We start from the raw sequence: 16,491 nt of genomic DNA, 5'->3' as shown, positions 1-16,491 counted from the left end.
CCTGTTTGCTGGTGTACCATTATGTAAATATTATTTCAAAGCAAAAGTAACTTACTGTCTAAGTGACTGTCTAATATTATGATTCCAGATTAAAATATTCTGCAGTGAGCAGAGATCAATGTTGCGTTTTTTAAACTTTGTGAGCACCTGCAATTAAATGTAAATTAATCGAAAACAAATGTTGAGTTAGGGTAGATTTTCACTTACGTGATAGATCTCACCTCTTGGTATATTTTAATGGAGGTACTTGTATAGCATTTACTCCTAGAACTACTTCTTTGCATGTATTTTCATATCTCATTTATAAGGTAAGTAAGGAGTAGTTGGATTATTCTCAAACTTTTGAAGTTTTTGATCCTGTGGTGATGAGGAAAATATGAGTTTAGGTAAAGGTTTAATTTCTCACACATATATTTGGTGAACAGGAAAGGAAACAAGGCTTGCAGTCTCACAGATTTTTATCTTATTTTTAGAATTATATCCCTTAGTAAAATGAGTATTATGGTTTTGCCTCTTATTGTGTTGCATTCAGCAATGAGAGTAAAGTCGCAGCAACTTGGTGATAAATGACACCCACTCCCCTGCACCCTTCTGCTCCCAAATGCAGGAAGAATTTCAGTCATGCAGTTGTAACTGATGGTATTTTGACAAAGGCTTCTCTGTGTATTTGCAGCAAAACAGAACTCATATAAAATATATATACTTTGATGTAAGTGGCAGGCAATGTGTTGAATTTCTCAAAGACTGTGGGTTGCCTAATATTTAATTTTAAATTAACAGCTTTTTAGAGAAAATAAAGCAAGCGTGTCTCTTGCAACTGGATTTATTAGGAAGAATTTTAAGGCAAATCTAATTGAAACAATGTGACCTACTTATATTAGCATAACACGTTAGGTAATTGTTTTAATGCAGCGTATTGTTGAGACAAAATTTAGTTACCAAGAGCACTAACAGTGAGTTTTCTGATTGGTTTGTATGGAAGTTTGTAACAGGAAAGTTTTAAAATTACTGAAGCACTTAGACCAGAAGTAATTTTGTATTTTGAAGGCAGTGTTAGAATAAAACATAGTAATTCCTGATAATTTAGTTGCTTTGAAGTAGGAGTCACGGAACATGTCAATGCTCTTTTAATAAATTTCATACCTCACCAAAGTGCAGAGATTTAATTCTTACATCTGAGGAGAAATTTACAGGTTTAATCCTCCCATGTGTAAAGTACTCCAATTTTACAAGAATTTCATTAAAATTATGTGTGCAATAACTGTTTGTGCTTTGCTTCAAGTAATTAATCAGAGTAGGGATATTTTCCTGAAATAATATATTTAATTTGGCTTTACAGAACAAGCTGATTAACTTGTTCTAAATGGGAGGAAACCCAGAAGGTGGTTGTCTGCAAACTTAACTCTGCAAAGCTGCTGTGGTCTCCACCACAGAAGTTGTGTGGCTAGAGACAAATGCTGAGAGCTAATTAGAATGATGCATCATTTAAACATCTGTTTTCTGATTTTAGGAATTACCTGGGATATCATATCATAATTATGGTTTCTTGATATATCTAGATTTAAGTTTATTGTCTTTATCTCAAAACACATGAGAGAATGATGACACTGAGTGGATGTGGTCGAGGAAGGGCCACATGTCACTCACATCAGTTACATAAATCAAATTAATTCTGGTTTGTTTCTCTGAAGCCAGTCTGAAGCACTGAAGCCAGTATGGAGACCAGTTTTGGTCCTTTTCCTCTGTGTGGCTGAGCTGTTGGGAGGAAACGATGGCAATGTAGGCGGTATTCTGCTCTGATCTTCCCTCCCCTTTCTTTCTTTCCCTGGGCAGAAAGAGAGGAGTGAAGGCATTAATGAATTTTTTCCCAGCTAACAGGGAGAGTGCAAGCATGGTCCTTTTTAATGACTGTGCTTCACTTTTGAATGCTTATGGGTGCTTCAGGCTTAATTATGAGAACTCTTAATGGCTGACTGGAGCTGACGGGTCTGCAAACAGTGTTTTGAAAAGGAACTATCTTAGGTATGTATCAGTGCTCAGTCATTAAAAAAAACCCCAAAAACAAGCTTGTATTGTTTCATTTGAAACTGTATTTTTTCATGTGTGCTGTGTGCTAAATGCCTGATGTAATATGAGGATTTTGTACTGATGTCTTGCTAACCTTTTTGAGTTTTCCATCCTGAAACTCTGAATGTGCACTGTTTACTTAGGGACATGCTTTGCAAAGTTTGCTTTGGGATTAGAATACCTGTTTGATATTGAGTGCTATTATCTTCAATAATTAGGGCAGCGAATGTCAGATATTCCTACCATTCTCTCAGTAGTTACATTCCAGATTTGTGAAAAATTCTGGTTTCTTGGTCCTTGTAGACTTAGCTTTCAAATAGATAATTAATTTTTACCAAAGAAAATAAGTATTTGAATGATTTCCAAAGCATTTTAACAGATTTTATTATGAGGGATGAAGAATGGAAGTATTTCTAATATCTTCTGAAGTAATGAAGTTGCTGTAGCAACCCAAAGATCAGTTACAAATCAAATCATGGCATACCATGGCTTTTTCTTGCAATGCTGAGTCAGGTTTCGTTGGCCAAGTTTGAGTCTATATCCTTCACCTGTTTATCCTTGTTGTTCTTAGGGGGAGGAAAAAAAAAAGCCCTTCTCTTTTGACAAAGCATCTGAGTTTAGGTGTTCAGGTGTTATAAACACGAATCATCGCACAGGCTTCAGAAGATTAATTGAAGTATAATTAGTGATTTTTGTGTGTGTGTAAGTCAGTGTACATTTTAAAGGATGTCCTGTTTATCTGTTTTGCATAGAAATGCATCTTCTGCCCTTGAAAGCCCATGGCCCCTGTTACCTTGTGTGTTGCCATTCCTGGTGCATTTAGATAGTTCATTTCTTTGGTTGTTTTTGCAAATATCATTGTTCTTGTAGAATTCTGTGCAATCTGTTCAGTTCTTAACAGTGTGACTATGGGTCAGATGTGCATTGTATAACGTCATGATTATGTTTAATTTCTTCCACTTCAAGATTGGGTATAATATGGAAATAATAAGCACGTAACAGATTGCTGTGTTGGGGATGTAAAGGATTCTTTAGCATTGTTTTTTTCTGAGATTAATGTAGAAGAAAATGCCAAAAGTTTGTACACCAACACAGAATGAAGAATTTCAGTGGTTCACTGCTTAAAAACACTAGTATGAAATACTTACATTTCAGAGAATAGATTCAATAATACTTCAGTTTCTAGTCCTGAATTGTCATTTAGTGGCACATGAATTGACCTAGAAAATAAAAATATTGCTATGCAAATTAAATTTCTTAAGTGCAAATACAAGTATCATAAAAAGTGCCATCTGTCTAATTAAACAAATTAAATATTTCTTTGGTGAGGTTGGGAAGACATAAAATTGGTTAAAACTATGTATACAATGTTTCTGTCTTTTAACAAAAGAAAACTCACCCTTTTTAGTAGTCCAGGTGTACCTGTGGGGAGGTGGAAGCAAAATCCAGTAGAAAGAATCCAGGAATGGATGGATATGCTGTTTTATTATTTTAATTAACAGGTACATTAAGTTGATAACTATAAAGAAATCTTGAAACTGATTTAAGTAGGGAGTTTTCACTGCACTTCTGTGTAGTTTTAGTAATGAATCTGATATTTTCCTGAGTGTGTACTTTTATTTGTTTCATCCTTACGACCTTCAACTGGTTTTAATGTGCTGGTGTTGATGCTAAAAATATTTTATCAAGAATGTTTCAGATTACTTGTAACAGTGGTAATAACTGAAAGCAAGCCAGCTCTGGTTTAGAAGCCTTAATTAGGAAAGCTTATTTGGGAAGTGGTTTAATTTATCACCCTGACCTCAGAAGTTTCTACACCCAACAGTTGCTTTTTACTTTTGTTCTTTGGAGGCACATCGAATTACACAAAATGCCAATTTAGAAGTGAAGTGACAGTGCTACATTTGCCTCTACTTGTGACACTTTTCCCTTACCTGATAGGTGATTTGCACCCTTTGCAAGGCATTGTAGTTACAGTTTATTTGCTACTTTGAATTTTGAATAGGTTATTATTACAGATAAGAATTTATCAGGGCTGTTAATTTAAAATACATCTTGATTAAGAATCACACTTGTGCAGAAGACTTTGCTTTATCCTGAACCTCAAAAATAGACTCCCTGTCTGTATCTGCAGTCCTAGAAGGAATATATTATCTGGAGCTTCATCAAGGGCCAGCAAGCTGGCTGCCATTAAATAGGCATAAATAGTTTGTATTAATAAACTGTATCTGTGGAGAGAGAAGTTTGCTATGTTCTGGTAGATCACACAAGTTAATATTTGTGTCATGATAGAAAGTAACCTTGCTTTCCAAATTCAAAGTAATTTTAAAAATTGCTTATAATATCAGTGTTCTGACTTCTACATATGTTTGAGGTGACTGTTCCAGTAAGTCACTTCAGCCCAATTTACTTGTATGCATGCTCAGTAATTATGCAATCCTAGATTTCCTGTTTGTTTTTAGCAAAAGTTGATTCCTTTGAAATTTATTTGGCTGACTCAGGGTTTTGGTGTGTGAGGCAGTTTTTTGTTTTGTTTTTTTTTTTGGTTGTTGTTTTTTGTTGGCTTTGTCTGTTTTGGTTTTTTTCAAATTCAATCATTTTTGTTAGTTTTCTGGTGAATATTTTCGTGTCACTTGACAGGAAGTATTTATCCAGTATAATTAATTTTTAAGTAGAATAAAGTAGCTTAATCCCATTTCTGGCTCTCCATGTTTATTTTTTTTCTCTCTATATATAATGATCTAATGTCTTCATGAATGCTATTTTTCTAGTTTTTATAAAAGTCATTTCGGATTTAAGAATATGTAATTATTTCATACAGTGAGAGACTGTAATTTGATTCTCACATTATCTTTGAACTGAAATGTGTAATACCTGCTGAGTCTACAGTGCACAAGATTTATGTTCTTGTATTTACAAATGCAGTAAGCAGAAAATAGAACTGTCACTCTGAAATGGTCTCTGTAGAAGGTACAGGCCTTAAAAATCCCTGCTCTTTTGAGTGAACCTCCTGTTTTCCTTGGAGGAACAGTTTCCCCCTTGCTGGTAATGCCTGTGGGGCCAGGTGCTGTTTGCTCTGTTCCTGGGTAAAGGTCATGGGGATCATAGAGAGTGAATGAACGTGGTGGCTGAGGGTAATGTTTCCTTCTACTGTTAAAGGTGAGATCATTCCCCAAAGTTTACCTAGGTTAGAATTCAAGGATGTGCAGTACAGGCTGTTTGATGTGCACAAGTACAGAATAACTAATGTCTGTGTGCCTCAGACTGTCACCAGTGATCAGGCCAATCATGGAAGTTAGTTTCCATTTGCAGGTTACTTGAGGCTAATTGTTTCAGCTGGAATTGCAGTTGGAGAGGAGGGCAAGGCTGTTAGCAGGATCCTTCACCTTTCTTGTCTTAGTCATGGTCAATGGCTTTATGTTTGTTTAATGACTTGCAGGAGGTTAATTTGCAGCTCAGGTATTCTTCCCTGCCTCAGAAGACATCCACATGTTTTTCTGCTGACAAGAATTTTTCTTGTTCCTTCTGCAGATTGTTACAGGCTAGTTCAGACAGCTGCAGGGCAGAATGGCCTGTCTGAAAACACGGCACCTGGTTACACAGCAACCTCATTGTGGCTTTGGGTGTGCAGGCAGGAGGGTTCACTGCTCTAGTTCAACAGGACAGGGTTATCTCTCTGCCAGACAGGGTGCCAGCCGTCTTCAGTTACTCATGAATCAACTGAGAACCTTTGGCCACAATGAAGAGCTGTTTGGCTTCTGCCTGAACACTTGCTAAACAGTAAAGAAACACGCACTGGCTATCTGACATCTAGATGCAGATTGCGGTTTATTAATCTCAGTGCTAGTGCATGATTTTTTCCCATGTTTGATATCATGCACTATGTGTGAGCCATTGAGAATTTTGAGAATTCATGGGTGACTGGTGGTAAAAGTTACCTAAGCTGTAGAGTAACTGAAATCAATGATGATGGCTGTATTAATGTGCAAAGCCTGAAGAAGCGTGCTGTCTCTTGAGCACCCAGAGGAGAGTAAAAGGAATGGAGCCTTCAGCCACATATAAATGTGGAGTGCCAACTTAGAAGGAATGAAAGAGAGGGAGGCATGTCACCTCTAGTTTGGACACAGAGGCTGTGATGCTGTGCTTTGAGTATTAATGGCAATGTGTGAATAGTGCCTGAACTTTTGACTTGATGTGTTACTGAAATGTGTCAGGTCAATGGAGGCTGTGCAGGCTGTCCCTGAACTCCTGGTAGCTGAATGGCTTTTGGGTAATGTTGGTTAGGTGGCCTTGCAAGTCAGAGTGATGGTGTTGGACTCTGAACATCTTTACAGCCTTTCTAATAAAGTAGCTAAGAGCAGTTTTATGTTTGTGCTAAAAAGAAATCTTGTTTAGATAAGACTTTAGTAAGTCCTTCCCTCTTGTACCAGATTGGAAAAAAAAAAATGTTAGAAATATGATTTCTTAATCCAAGTAAGAATGTCTGGAAAGGACTAAGGTAGCAAATGGACATGTAAGTACAGTTACTCCACTGTGAATTCTCAGGTATATAGATTAAATTCTAGACTTTTTTTCAGATATAGGAATTATTGGTCTGTACTGCTTCCTGAAAGGAGCCTGTAGCCAGGTGGGAATTGGTCTCTTCTCCCAGGAAGCCAGTGACAGGACAAGAGGAAATGGCCTCAAGCTGCACTGGAGGAGGTTCAGGTGGGACAGAAGGGAGAAATTTTTCAATGAAAAGTCTGTCAAGCATTGAAACAGACCACCCAGGGAAGTGGTAGAGTCCCCGTCCCTGGGGGTGTTTAAGAAACAACTGGACGTGGCACTGAGTGTTGTGGTTTAGTTGTGTTCGTGGTTGGTGCTGTTCAGTCACAGGCTGGGCTCGCTGATCTTTGAGGCCTTTTCCAACCTTAGTGATTCTGTGATTCTGTGACCTTAAGACAAAGCCTCTGGATGCAGAAATGTGTCCATACCTGAAATATAACCTACTGCTGTGTCTTCCTATTACTTTTACTTCACTGTTCCTTGAAGGACAAATCCTTAATGGAAATAGATTCCTTAAATTTCAGAACTTTATACTTCAAGGCTCTTACTGTTTCTGCTTTATGGAGTTCCATCAGTCTTGTCAGCCTGTGTGATTGCAGGAAGGAGTGAGTTGGCAGTTTACCTTACAAAGGATGTCTTCATCATTTCCTTTCTTCACTGTGAGGCTAGTGAGACACTGGTGCAGGTTGCCCAAAGAAGCTGTGAATGCCTTAACCCTGGAAGTGTTCAAGACCAGGCTGGATGGGGCTGTGGGAAACCTGGTCTAGTGGAAGACGTCCTTGTCCAGGGCAGGGGGGTTGATCTTTAAGTTCCCTTCCAATCCAAGACAATTCTATGTGAAATCTCCTTTTGGAGAAGTTTTAAATTTGCAGTTGGGCCCTGTGTTAGCCAGTGAAAGGCTGGGTAGGTCAGACGAAAAATAAAAAAAAAAAGGAAAGAAAAGAAAAATATAAGAAAGAAAAAGAAAACCCTTTTCCTTGTTATCTACATGTGAGATTTGAACTCTACTGATTATTAACACTTATTAGCAAAAGAAACAATTTTTGGTTGAGTTGTTTGACCAGCAAATTTAGGAGTGCAGCAGAGATTATGCACTGTCATTGACCCCACTAGTCTGTCTCGGGGAAGAATAAGGAAAACATCCATTGGCAGTGAGGTTAGATGGCTTTCTCACATGTTTTTTTTTCTCCAAAGTACTGATGTTGTTTATAAGTCCTCTTTCCTTCCAGCCATCACTTCCGGGTTGTTTGGGTTTAGGGAATTTTGTTTGTTTGTTTTTCCCCTATATAAATATCCAGTTATTCTTTAACTCTGGATGAGTTTTGAATTTCCAGTGATAGTGCCCTTCTTCATTTGCAAATTTGCCATTATTCTTTAGTATTGTTGAATATTTCTTTATTTTTGTGTTTTGTACAGAAAGGAGGAGAAAGACTTTCCGTTATGTCACTAAGTACCGCTCATTATATTGAATACCTTTGTAAAATTTTCTTTGTGAATGCTGTTATTTTCAATCTGCATGTAATTTTATTTTATATTTCTTGTTTTTGTTCTAATTCACTGTCTAATTTATTAGACACTAATACAACAGGCAATGAAAATATCAAATATAACACTTCAGATGGGAGTAAATTACTGATTTATGGTATTGATGTTACAGTAATTTTTGCATGACACTTCATTCTATTTTTATGAATACTGAACATTTTATATGCATTTTGATATATAATCACATAATTGTCTACAGAATGCATACTCTCAGTTCCAGGTTTGATGAAATTGATTGTTAGTTATGAGGTTTCTTCTTCAGCCTGACTTGGTTTTAAACAAATATTCCATTAATTTACCAAGGATGCTACTTGTTTGAAATAGCTGAAAATATCATGAATTTGTTCTTCTCCAGTCTTTCAGCCTGTCCTTTTTGAACTGTAGCTTTTTGAACTTGAGTTGTATCTCAGTTAAGTATTTCATACCTTTTCAAGCAGCAGCATTAAATACTCTAACAGGTCACTTCCTTCAGTGCTAAGGTCATGTAAATTCTGGAGCCCACAGTATTTGTGTCCCAAACTTATTTTCTTGCTTTAATTTTGTTCCTGCAGAGTAATAAGTGTTACATGGCATGCTATGCCAAACAATACTAAGGTGGTTATTTTTAAGTGAGCTTGTTGGCTCTCAAACACGGAAGTAAATTTCCAACAGATGTGACTGCAGTTGGAATGAAACCCACTTGTCTCTTTCAGTGGAGGTGGTGTTTGGCAAGTTAGGTCTGGATCCCAAAAGTAGTTGTGTTCTGCCTTCCAGCCTGCTTGTAGAACTAAAGAAGAGGGGCATTTGTTAACTGTAGGGTTTTGTTATGGGGAGGCTTTCTCTTTGGTCCTAACCAGATTTTCTCTTTCCCTTTTCTCTGTCTTAAGCCACACTTTCCCTTTCTGTTTCCAGTGAAGTGGTGTGATGCCTACCAGTGAAGGATTCCACTTCTGGAAAGATCATCCTAAATACAGTTTTTGTCTGCCTATTGTCATCTCACTTTTCCCCATCTTTAAATGATGTGGAATGCTGTCTACCCATTTGAAAACTGCACTTTCCACCATATTTTAAAATTTAAATGGCTTTTATATTTAGATTGAAATTTCAGAGCAATAATGCTTCTGTTGTGTTAGAGGTAGGAGCAAAAGGCAAAAAAAAGCTCTATTCTGAATATTCCCACACATCTTTTCCCTCAAATGCTACAGCTGTTTTATCCCTTCATAAATCTTTAATCAGAGGATTTCAATACTTAATTACAAAAAAAAATTAACCTCACATCATTCCTTTACTGTCAGGCTGTGTTTTCCTCATTATGTGGATAAGCTAGGCATTAAGAGACTATGTGATTTTTGCAAAATGTCATGGCAAGCCACTGGCAACCTCTAAGACTCCTAATTTATAAGCCGGTAATCTGCCGACTCGACACTAACATTCTTTTCCAGCTGGCAAATCCAGTGGAAACATCCTAAATCCCAGTTGGGGCTAGGAGTAGTTATTCCGAGATGAGAGTTACTGCAAAAATGTGCTAATGCTGCTGTTATCAGTGTCGAGAAGACACCTCATAGAGGATACACAGAATACAAGTGCAAGTGTCTCAGGGGTGTACACACAAGGGACTCCTCAGGGCCCAGTACAGCAGTGCAGAGGAGTCACTGCCATGTCCCCCAGCAGCCGTGGCCATGGGGATGGAAGTTACCAGTATTTGTCCTAACATTCCTGATTAGGAAAAGGGGACTCAGGTTTAGTAGAGTTTTCTCTTCCTCTCACGTGCACACAACTGTTTTTTGGTGTTCCCCAAGTGGCTTTGAGAGTCATGAGTGCTGCATACTAAACATGAGAGAGATGCTTTTTGAAGTCTGTTTGTAAAATTTCATCTGATACCACAATATCATTTGTGCTTCAACTGCCTTTTCAAGCTTGCTCTTTACAGCCAGGAGAGAGATAAAAATTTATTTAAAATGACAAATGATGTATCCAGAAGATTCTTTGTTTTTCCACATTATCAGTTGGGCAAATAAAAAACAAAACAAAGCAAAAAAACCCAAACCAAACCGCTTTTTTTTGGGCAGACTGTGTGCTCTCTTTGTATCCTGGCACTTTTATAGGATTTAAGGAATTGGAGCCCTATGCAGTAATCTGTGTCTTTTAAGTCAGACTTTAAAAGGTACCTAGGATAGTGACAAAATTTTGTACCATTTTTCTTATGATGGAAATGTTGATTATAAACTTAGGATGAACCAGATGAAACTGATTATTCTTTTTCCAAAACTCAGACAAAATAATAGGAAAGTAAGTAGTGTATCATGGGGTAGAGGTAGTAAACTCAACATTTTAATGTTTTCCAGTGCAGCTAGCATAGGTAATGAAATAATTTTAAAAAATCTCTTTTATTTAAAATTTTGCTTAAATTAAGGAAATCCATGTGTGAGGGCACTGCACACTTTCCTTAAGAGTAGTGTAGGTAGATAATCATTGAAGTCTGTTTCACATTAGTTATGCCACTGGGCAATACTGTGACTACTCACATGTCTTCCTGCTTTCCAATAGTCTTTTTCTCTTGAGGAGGGCATGCCCAAATAACTTTAATGTATCTTACCATTGTACTGTATGTCAAAAGAAATGTTGCTTTTGATATTTCTTTGATTTAAGCAGTAGTAAAATACTGCAGGAAGGCATACACATAATTTTATATCTATATTCAGTAGCTTAAATAATGTGATTTAAGATTCCATCTCCTCTCCTTCCCTCCTGTTTTTTCCATAGTTGGGAGTGTAGCATTAGAGGGTTCTTCTTTAGCAGGGGAAGCTCAGTATGATTTTTCATGCTACCACGGTGTGCACTGCAATCTGATCTTACTTACAAAACAATAGTACGCAGAGAACAGTTGACTGAAATGTTTAGATGACGTTTTTGTCATCAAGTTCAAGGTCGTGGATCTCGTGCATTCGGAAGGAAATTCTTGCGAAGGGCTGAAACGGTGTTTCACCTGCAGTGTGGCTCTTCACGAGGCGATCGGAGGGATTTGCGGCATTGGCAATAAGTTGTGCTGGTTGCTGGCTGCCTGCCAGAGCAGGGCTGCTGTTCCAGGCAGCAGGTCTCTGCCTGAAAGGCACTGTGCTCGCAGGAAGAATGCGGTGCAGGGCTCTCGCTCGACTCAAAACCGACGGGCTGTCCTTGCCTCGCTGAGGCAATTGCGTGTTTATGATTTTGTAGTATGTGATGTCATGAGGGTGTTGGCTTTTAGGAATTTCACTACTGAGGAAGCAGTTTGAAATGAAGCAGGCAGAATCCTCGAGACCTTCAAATATGCACTTGCTTTCTTTTTAGTTAGCTTTGAACAAAGGTACAGATGGATATGTACGTACATATTTTTTTAGTAAGGAATTAGCATATGGAACATAGAAGAGATTTAAGTGGATACCATACCTGAAGGCAATGTCGAGCCAGTCTGGATTTTCAAACTCTCTTCCTCTACCAGGATATCCATTCTACCAGGTGTCATGCAGGTACATCATGTTTTAAGTTTTACCTTTTAATGCAGTTGCATATAGAGCTGTAGTATGACGAGTGTGTTAACTGTTTTTTTTTTTTTCCCATTTCTTTGTTCTCAGAAAAAAATTATAAAATTGGAGAGTTAAGCTGTAAACCATAAATAGTATTTTAGAATGCTATGTGCCTGACCTGATGATTAAGTTCACTTTTATTTAAAGCAAATATTTTTTATTTTCTAAGCATACTAAATATTTTCAGAGTTTTCTAACTGGAAAAATGAAGTTGTAACCTTGGAGATTTTTTAAAGTGAGTTATGTATTCAGATATTTCTGTCATTTATTTGGAGCCAGATATCTCTGGTGTTGAGAAAAGGAAATTATATAGATTTCTAAAACATGAATGATTTTAAATCTTTTCATGTATAATTACATAAGGTAAATAAACAGAAGTACTTATATTTTGCTTCTAAGACAATTCATATGAAATGTGCACGTGTGAGAAGATTATAAATACCGGTGTTGTGGTAAAGCTAAATTGTACAAGCTTCTTATTTTATCTTTTAAACTCACCAGTCCTTTTTTATTAGTAATCCTTCCTTCTGAAAGTGCTGTATAACAGTTTTCTAGTGAATGGGCTGGATCCTAACCATGAAATTACTCTTCCTGCTGTAGAAGACTGTAATATTGCATAATAATTAGAGGGAATGTGTCACAGTACTTCTGTGGCTGAAAGAGCTCCGGTTTCTGGCACACCTTAATACAGGAATGTAATCTCTGTTTATTGTGTCTAAATCTGAAGTCCCTGCAACAATAACAGAGGGAGGGGAAAATGGGAGTTAGGACAGGAGTTTTGTGTTATTACTCATCTTTCAGTAAGACTTGTGAAGAGGAGGATAAGAGAATGAGTTCATTATTCACATACTCAGATCTAGAGAATGAATTTGACAATCTCCATTAACTGTAGCATAGACAGTAGTGTGGGTTAGTTTGGTAAGGCTGCAGTGATGGTTGCTTGTGAGTAGAAACTCAAGAGTGTGAGTGATTCTGCGTAGAGTTGATTTAAACACTATTTAATATGTTTCTTGAAATAGATTCACATATTTGTGTCCCTGTAGCACTACTGGGGCTATCTGCTCCAGGGTATCAGAGTTAGCCCTTGAGAGGTCAGCCACTGTGACTCCTCATAGTTGGTTGTCCTTTGGCCTGTCTTTAGTGGATGCTGAAGCCTAGTAACCTTTCTCTTTTTTTTTCTGGACAGTTTTTGTGATAAAAGGCATGAGTAAGATGGAAATTAGGCAAGAAAAATTCAGTATATAGCAGCTGATGTGTGATTCCCACCCATGTGTTAGGCTCTTAGTCAAAGTCACAGCTTTTCAGTCCTGTTCCTTAAGATCCAAACATGCGGAGCCACAACCCAACTCCCAAGTTTGCACAGTGACCTTCTGGACAAGAATGAAGGTCTCATGAGTGGGTTCCAAGTCCTCTGTTGTGAAAAGAGAGAGATTAAAGTTCTTGAACTTTTGGATCCCTGTTGCTTATCTGCATTTTGGTTTTAATTCTCTCCTTTATGTTTCTTATATGGTTTTAAATAGTTTTTCAGCATTTCAGTGAAGTCTGTGTTTAATAATTTTCAGATAAGATAATTAGTTTCTGTTATATGCATCTGAGCTTATTAAGATCCTGTTTTATGTATGTAAAAAAAAGGACTTACTTCTTTTAATGACTAAGTCATTCTGACTTTGCAGCTCTATTTCAGTACCTAAAAAGAGAAATTCCTTACATTGTCTACAACCACTGATAACTGTAGAATGTAAAATTAGTATTCCTTCAGTCCCTTTAGAGCTCATCCTCAGTGCAGAATTTTTCTTTCAGAATAGTGACATCCATCCATTTTTGCTTGGGGAGTAGTGTACCTTACAGAGACAGGGCTGAATTAGTCTTCAATGCACTCCAGAGCACTCATATTCTGGTGGGTGAACTTTTCCCAGTAAAATAAGTAGGCAGTGGGACTACTGTTTATCATAGTTGGTTTGTGATCTTGATTGGTTTGTGATCTCTAGTGGGAAGGTTAGTGTACATTATGCTAAACTTGTATCTTGACAGACATAAAATCTACCGTGGCTTGCTATTGAGATGGCATAGAAGTCCTGAAGAGAGTTCTGGAAAAACTCTCTCTTCAGGAAGATTTTTGTCCTTTTTTTTGTAGATAAAACTAATTTTCCACAGATCAGAGTTGTCATTGGGATTGCTAAGTGTTCCGAATGGATTGTGCTTTCTGTTACCCATAAGGAATAATAGTTTTGGAGTAATATTTTGTAGAAATGGGGATGGTAGCCTGTTCTGGAGGAATGCAGAGTCAGTGTTTGTTCATTTACAGTTTTCTAAGATTGCTTAGGGCATTGTTTATCTTGGAGATGACCAAGATGCTGTCTCCAAAACTGGGTCACTCAGAGTAGCATGGCCTCCTGGTTGGCTGTGGATTATGGCATTGTATATATCAGGAGTTCAGCTTGGGGACTGTGTTTTTTGAGCCATATTGCAATTAATTTTTGGTATCCAAGTAATGCAGAATTGGTGTTTCTTGCTTTTCCGTATTTAAACGAAATATAGAGATGAATACAATTTAGTTTGTGTGTGATTAAGAAAACCTCCTTTTTATTTTATAAGGACAGAATAAAAGAGATCTGACCTTGATATTAGCTGTAGAAAATGCTCCATGTGATTGAAGAACACTTCAAGTAATTTTTCGTCTTTGTTCTATTACAGATTTGGTATTTGATATAGAAATTCAGAGAAAATATGGCCATCTGTAATTCATCTGCTTCAAGATAGGTAGCAGCAAATGTAGAATTGTTGTTAAATTGTTAAATCGTTTAAATTTAAATGGTAGCCAAAGTAAGACTGCAAGTAAACCTGTTATTGCTCAGGCTAGTATGGCATCAGCCACAGAGCTTGCATTTTCTCACCTGCTTCATCATGTAATGTTGGGTTTTCTTTGTATCATTTGGTGTAGAAGGAAGTCTGTTAAAGAGTCTTTCAAAATAGTTTCACCATGTTTGATTTTCATAATCCTAATCAGTGGATTTTAAGAACAAAGGCTGCACTCATGTCTTTCTCCCAGTTGCCCTGGTATGGCAAGAGCTGTTTATTGTAAGAACATTTGCTATCCTTCATTGCTTTAGGCTGCTAGACAAGAAGAGTGTAGTCTTGTGAGTATTTACTTGGCAAAGAGAAGATATCTGGTATCTTACACATGTTTTATGGCGGAAGCCAGAGCTTTCAGGTCCACTAGGGTATCAGCAGATTGTAGCCACTTTAGAAAACAGTTGTTGTTTTTGTTTGCTTCACAAATTCAGATGCAGTGAATTCACATTCAAATGCAGTTTTGAATAAGTGTTGCATCCCTTTCCTCACGTGGAGGTGTGAGATAATACAAAACCGAACTGTGTCTCAGCTATGGAGCAATTAGCAGTGTTTTTGTGATGTGGTTGGAGTTTTGCTGGTGGACTGTGATACTCTTCATAAGAAGATTCCCCTTTGTCCTAACCAAAATCAGAACCTGCTGCATCCCTGTGTAATACTGCAATTGCTACTTCCAGAAAGGTCAGTGGAAACCACATTTGCAACAAAAGTCTTGGAATCTCACATATTATTGTACCTCTTCTGTCTGCTAATAAAGAAAAGGGGGAAAACATAGCTATCCAGTTGTGGATGGTGAAAACTTGTAATCTTGTTGAATTCAAGATGAGTCAATTGCACCTGTGCAGTTGATTCTGAGTGCAGTTCATGCAAATTCCATCCAGTCAGTTATAGCAATAACCTAAGTAAGTTACTATAACTGAAACTAAGCAACAAATGGGCAGGGCTCATCTGTGGAAAAGGAAGAGATTTTGCAGCATTAAGCCACTGCTTTTCTTTTAAAGAGGGTGCCACTGCCCACTTCAAATGTTGCCTTTTATTTTAAATTTAAAAAAAAAGGAAAAGCTACTATATTTTAGACAAAGGAATAAATCTTGATCACTTACATGTTGTGCAGTGTTAGAAGACAGTAAACACTTGTAAAGAAACAAATTTACTTAGTTTTCTTTGTAGCATAATTTGACAAGCTTACCTAAATTAAAATCTCTTGAGAAATAATGTGCCCAAGCAAATAGTAATCAAGAGTAACTAAAATTATATTACATTTTGTTAGTGTTAGAGGAAGTCCTGGGTAGCTATTTAATATTGCTGTTCTGAATATTCAGCAGTAGGCATGTGTATGACAGGGATTTACAGTTGCATTTTTCTTGGAATAGCTAAATCCAGGTGCCAGGTCACTACGTGAGTTGAGCAAAACTTCCTGTATTTTAAGTTCTTTGCTGGTTCAGAGCTGTTACCTTTCGTCTGTAGGGAGAAGAGGAGGAGAAAGGGGAGGGCAGAGTTTTTGACTAAATGGAAAAAATATATACACGAACATGGTGTGCTAAATTCACATTGGCCTTAGAAACTGCTTCCCCATAGAATTTGATTTTTATATATGGCTACAACAAAATGTAGTTTTCATGTTAGGAGAGGAAGATTGGTCTCTGGTTTTTAGAAAGATAATTCCTTCTTCAGGGCTTGGGAAGAACTAGTAAAGAAAGCTGGTGCTGTAGGAATATATTAAATTCAGATTTAAGTAAGAGAGGGAATGATTAAAATCTGAAGAGGACAGCTTTATCTGTTTTATTCTCTGCAATATTTAAAATGTGGGCAGGCTATTTTTATATTAAAATGATTTAAATATAATATATATATAAAATTGCTTTATAGGCAAATGAAAAGATTGCTTTTAAGTGAAAGCCTTTTTTTTTTTTTTCTAAGCGGCCTCATGATTAGAATGTCA

The 16,491-nt window shown here is 37.1% G+C and overlaps 1 protein-coding gene and 1 long non-coding RNA gene across 10 annotated transcripts in view; one reads left to right on the top strand and one right to left on the bottom strand.

The window, feature by feature from the left end:
• The window catches only part of PLEKHA7 (pleckstrin homology domain containing A7), a 145,656-nt gene that overhangs the window by 38,772 nt on the left and 90,393 nt on the right, over nt 1-16,491 (top strand). Inside the window, exon 1 of one of the 9 annotated variants that reach the window (XM_088057537.1) lies at nt 11,422-11,642. The exons of the other annotated variants lie outside the window; for them this stretch is intronic. Within the exon in view, the coding sequence (XP_087913663.1) occupies nt 11,572-11,642 (71 nt within the window). The 5' untranslated portion in view covers nt 11,422-11,571. Of the gene's footprint in view, nt 1-11,421; nt 11,643-16,491 lie in introns of those variants that run through there. 9 annotated transcript variants of the gene reach the window in all.
• On the bottom strand, nt 918-3,668 carry LOC148183976 (uncharacterized). Its single transcript, XR_015772894.1, has 3 exons — nt 3,467-3,668; nt 3,216-3,287; nt 918-1,825 (listed from the first exon to the last, which is right to left on the bottom strand). It is a non-coding gene; the product is annotated as an uncharacterized LOC148183976 (long non-coding RNA).

Source organism: Pseudopodoces humilis, chromosome 7 (assembly GCF_049639895.1).
Source record: "Pseudopodoces humilis isolate 2021_Gansu_Grassland_sample_001 chromosome 7, ASM4963989v1, whole genome shotgun sequence".
In the NCBI taxonomy this organism is placed as follows: Eukaryota; Metazoa; Chordata; class Aves; order Passeriformes; family Paridae; genus Pseudopodoces; species Pseudopodoces humilis.
This window is presented reverse-complemented; position numbering and strand designations above follow the sequence as displayed.